This window comes from Pteropus vampyrus, unplaced genomic scaffold (assembly GCF_000151845.1).
Source record: "Pteropus vampyrus isolate Shadow unplaced genomic scaffold, Pvam_2.0 Scaffold202, whole genome shotgun sequence".
NCBI lineage: Eukaryota > Metazoa > Chordata > Mammalia > Chiroptera > Pteropodidae > Pteropus > Pteropus vampyrus.
Genome location: NW_011888983.1, coordinates 1,882,632 through 1,886,942, shown reverse-complemented (window position 1 = coordinate 1,886,942; position 4,311 = coordinate 1,882,632). Strand labels below are relative to the sequence as shown.

The 4,311-nt window shown below is 55.6% G+C and overlaps 1 protein-coding gene across 1 annotated transcript in view; it reads right to left on the bottom strand.

The window, feature by feature from the left end:
* Nucleotides 1–255: 255 nt before the first annotated feature.
* The window catches only part of PALD1 (phosphatase domain containing, paladin 1), a 78,975-nt gene continuing 74,919 nt past the window's right edge, over nucleotides 256–4,311 (bottom strand). The window contains exon 20 of the mRNA XM_023537855.1: nucleotides 256–2,008. Within this exon, the coding sequence (XP_023393623.1) occupies nucleotides 1,856–2,008 (153 nt within the window). The 3' untranslated portion in view covers nucleotides 256–1,855. The remainder of the gene's footprint in view (nucleotides 2,009–4,311) is intronic.

The window sequence follows — 4,311 nt, the reverse complement described above, 5'->3', positions numbered from 1 at the left end:
AAAAACCCACCTTCTCTTAGAATGGGGAAGGCCAAGGGCAGGTACTCTAGACTCACCCTGCCCACCGACATTTACTCTGAAGGAGCAGGGACCCCAGCTTGCATCTATGATGCCTGCCCCACACTGAAGACAAATCAGCAGCCAGGCGCACTTCACATTTAGCTGTTTTTAATACTCGAAAGCTCTGTATGAAAAAAAAAATCACAAATGAATCCTCACAACATCCCTGTGAGGTAGGTAAGCAAGTATTATTCTCCCATTTTACAGACGGGAAAACTGAGGCAGAGAGGTGAAGCGACTGGCCAGTGGTCCCAGCACAGTTGAAAGTCAGGGACAACTGTGAGAACACAAAGGCTCCCTCCCAGTTCAAACCCAACCTCTGACCCCTCACCTAAACCTTGTCTGCAAAGAAATTAAAACTTTTAACACATGCAAAAATAATAAAAATGAAAATAACAAATCTGAAAAGGTAGTGAACAGATATACAGTAGTTTTGCAAAAGAATTCAGCCAAGATGGTCAAATATTTTCCAATACTAGGTAGATATGAACAACTTCAGCCTCTTCTCTTCTTTCCAAACATGACCGGGGACACATCCACCTGTTTTTCCATAGAAGTGCATACATCCAACCAAAGAGAGGCCTCCCTGGCCCCACTGAGTCAGCCCAGGAGGACTGCTTCCCCACTGTTCAACCTCCCAGCCCCCAGAAGAGCTGCAAGGTTCAACTCAACACCGCCTGCCTCTCCTGCCTCTTCTGAACAGCTTTCCCACTGTCTAGATGGAACAGATCCTGGAGGCCTCTAACTCAGAAGCACTTAGCCCCTTCTGCTCCCACTGGAATGGTCCTCAGCAAGGACGGTCTGAAATCCAGGTGACTCCTCATACCATGCTTACTTAGCCCACTCTCACACAATCCACTGTTCGCTCAGGTAGCTTAGCTGAGTGAGGGGCTCCTGCTGCGACAGGTGTGAGTGGGGAGGGACTGATGACATACCGGACCATCTTGGGCTGGTGGGGCAGGGAGGAGGTATGGAGGGACCCACAGCTGGCAGCTTTGGCTTCTTCACTACCTCCCACCTGGGCCTCCAGGCAAATGGAGCTGGCTCTTCCACAGGGCTACACCCACCTTCTGAAAGTTCTTTCTTCCTCTTGAAAGGAGCTCCCTGGTGTTACCAACTCCTTGGAACACATATAGTCTTGCCAGCCTGGGGCGGGGGAGGGGGGGGAGGGGAAAGGAAGGCAAGGCCTCTGCCAGACCCATCGGGCCATGTGGTTAGGGTCCTCCTTGAAGCCTCCAGGCTGGAGATGGGCATGAAAGGTGAGAAAACAGGGTAAAACTGCCTTCAAGGTAACAAAGCCAAGCAGAATACTGCCCACTCCCCAGGGAGGCGAGGGCCCGAAGAGCAGTGCTCAGGCAGCTAGCTAACTTAGAGAAGCCAAGAGGGAAAGCAGCAAAAGAATGAAAGAGAAAGAAACCGAAGCTGACCTGTTACTCTGCTCCACGGTCTTGTCAGACTGCTGAGATGGGACAAGGAGAGAATGGAAGTGGAGGTGGCAAGTAGCTTTGTTTGGCAACTTGGGAAGTGAGCGCCTTGGAAGGCTGATGCCAGCCCTCCCTGGAAGGCGCGTACACACTGGGTTTTTCTGGAGGCCGTCCACATACCCGTCACTTACAAGGTATGACCGTGTGCTAACTGTCCGATAAAAAGCTCTTTCAAAAAAGGGGTCCCAACCCCAGTCTCTCTGAGAAGCTGGGGGACCATTTCCTCAGGGCCACTTCAGTGCAGGCCACCTTGGGCACCCCCAGTCTTCATCGGGCCCTACAGCAGGGAGCAGCGGCAGGGGGAGCACCTTCTACAGGGAGTCCCCGGCAGTGAAGGGCTCCAGGCTGCGGCTCGGCTCCTGCCAGCGGCAGCGCAGTCTCGAGAAAGGCTGGTCCTCCACGCTCTCTAGCTCAGGGAAGCCCAGCTGGTTGAGGATCTCATAGACTCCAGCCTTCGACGCCACCTGGGGAAGACAGCAGAGATACGGGCAGCATTCCAGCATTTGGGTCACCCTGCCCCACTTTGTGTCATCTGAGCTCTGAAGGACACAGGCGAGCCTGGGGCCCAGCACTGCTTCCTACCAGCTCAGCAACCTGAACAAGTTTGTGTTTTGACTGCGATTAACGGCTCTGAGCTTCAATTTCTTTATCATGGACTTAATAGTCTCTACCTCCCAGGACTACTGTGGAGAGCTCCATAACCACCGAAAGCACTCAGCAGATGGAGAACAGTGTGGGAGGCCAAGCACGCCCGGTGCCTGTGTAGCCCTGACACTCCTGCAGGGATGGATACTCAGGAACACAGGCTCCCAGCATTACAGCGAGGGCCCGCAGGGAAGGCTGAGGAAGGCAGCGGGGACACAGCAAGAGCCTTTTGGCTGTGAGTTTCAGCTATGGGCCTCCACACAGGTGGGTTAGCTGGGGCCTCCCTAGACACCCCCCAGGAAGCCCTGTTGTCCAGTGGCCCAGGCCCTGGCACTAGACCCAAAACACCCAGGAAGCAGCCCCCTTGTCACCCCACCATTCTGGGAGGTGGAAAGGATGCAGGACCCACTCAGAACAAAGGTCCCTCGGTGCCCCTCACCCCCATCTGCCATTCATTTCCAGGGGAGAGGGGCCCTGAAGCTGGAACCCACACTGCTCACTGGACCAGCAGTTCTCTCCTTCCTTGGCCTCCCCCAATGCCCACCACCCAGGTTTAGCTGGGGAGGGGATCGAACTCCTTGGCTCCCCTGATAACCACTCTCCATGCAGAACACAAGCAGAAGTGTCCTGGGACCCCACCCAGGGGCTCAAAGAGGAAGCTGAGCCCGGGCCTGCTCGAGAGGGTGGCCCCGACGTGGCCTTGGTGCGACCCATGTCCTATCAGGTCTCCTGACTCAACACTCACCCGAGGGCCACGCTCAAGGCTTGTCTTCAGCGCAACCACCTAGCAGCCACCTTTCCTGCCGCCAGGCACAACAGTGGCCTCCTTGCCTCCGTTCCCTCACAGCTCGGACCCCACCCGCACACCCGCCTAAGCCCATCCCCTTCCTATACCCAGTCTGACCAGAGTTCCTGGCTCCCTGTGCTTCCTTCCACCTGCCTGCCCCATAGGAGCTAATGCCGGCCTCGAGTCCAGATTAGAACCGCCAGGACGGGCTGGCGAGGCTAGGAGGGGCCAGCGTCCTGGTGGAGAGTAATTACAGGCCACTGCAGAGGAGGGAAGGAGGCCGCTCTCCTGACCTAGAGGTGTCAAGGCAGCAGCTCTGCTTCTAAAACCAGCCAAGCCAGGGGAAGAGCCAGGAAGAGCCAGGAGAACGAGTAGAGAGAGACGGTGGAGGTAGAATGCAAGGGCAGTGTCTTAGGCCACACATGGCGGTCCTTGGGGCCAACCAAATGGCTCTAACACTGACCGCAAATGAGGTACTTAACCTCTCTGTGTTCAGTCTTCTCCTCTGCAGAATGTGAGAGCAACAGTTGCCATGGAAGGCAGAACTTCTTAACACAGGGTCTGGCAGATGGCCACTACTTGAATCTCATGGAACCCCCACCACAGCCTTCTAAAGTGGTGCTGACAGTATCCGTGTTATTTCCATTTCAATGTTGAGGGCTGTAGGATAGAAGGGTTAACTAACTTGTCCAAGGTCATATTGAAAGATGGCAGTGGCTGGGCCACCTTGCCTCTCGTAGGGTGAGGGCTAACACATAATGGGCATGTAGCAGCCAGGCAATGTTGGCCTGGGGGTCACATGGAGCAGGGGCCCAGCCTGACACACGGCCCCTGTTTAGTGCCCCACACGCCTCGTCTCCTCCCTCCTCTTCATTCATTTATTCATTTACTCCTCAAACTTTTACTGACTGCCCGCCAAGCACAGACACTGTGCTAGGGACCAAGGTCAAACAAGACTGCTTCCTGGTTAGCAGGAGCCTGTCACTGGGGTCCCCACAGGTGATGCTCAGGGCGGCCTCCGCCTCCCGCTTCTCACCTCCCGCCTCTCACCTCCCGCATCCAGGTGCTGAAGGGCCTCTGCCAGGAGTCGGCCTTCTCCAGGTGGAGGTAAGCATTGAAGAGCACCAGGTAGACATAGCGCTCCAAGTACTGCAGGCTCCGCAGCTGCAGCCTCTGGACCTCCTGCTCTGATTTGGCTGCCTTCGCCTGGAAGATGGCACGGGGCTGGAGTCAGCATGGGTGTTCATCTCCCCACCACACACACTCACACACAGCACACAGCACACACCACACACATCACACATATACACTCACACCTATCACATACGCCCCCCC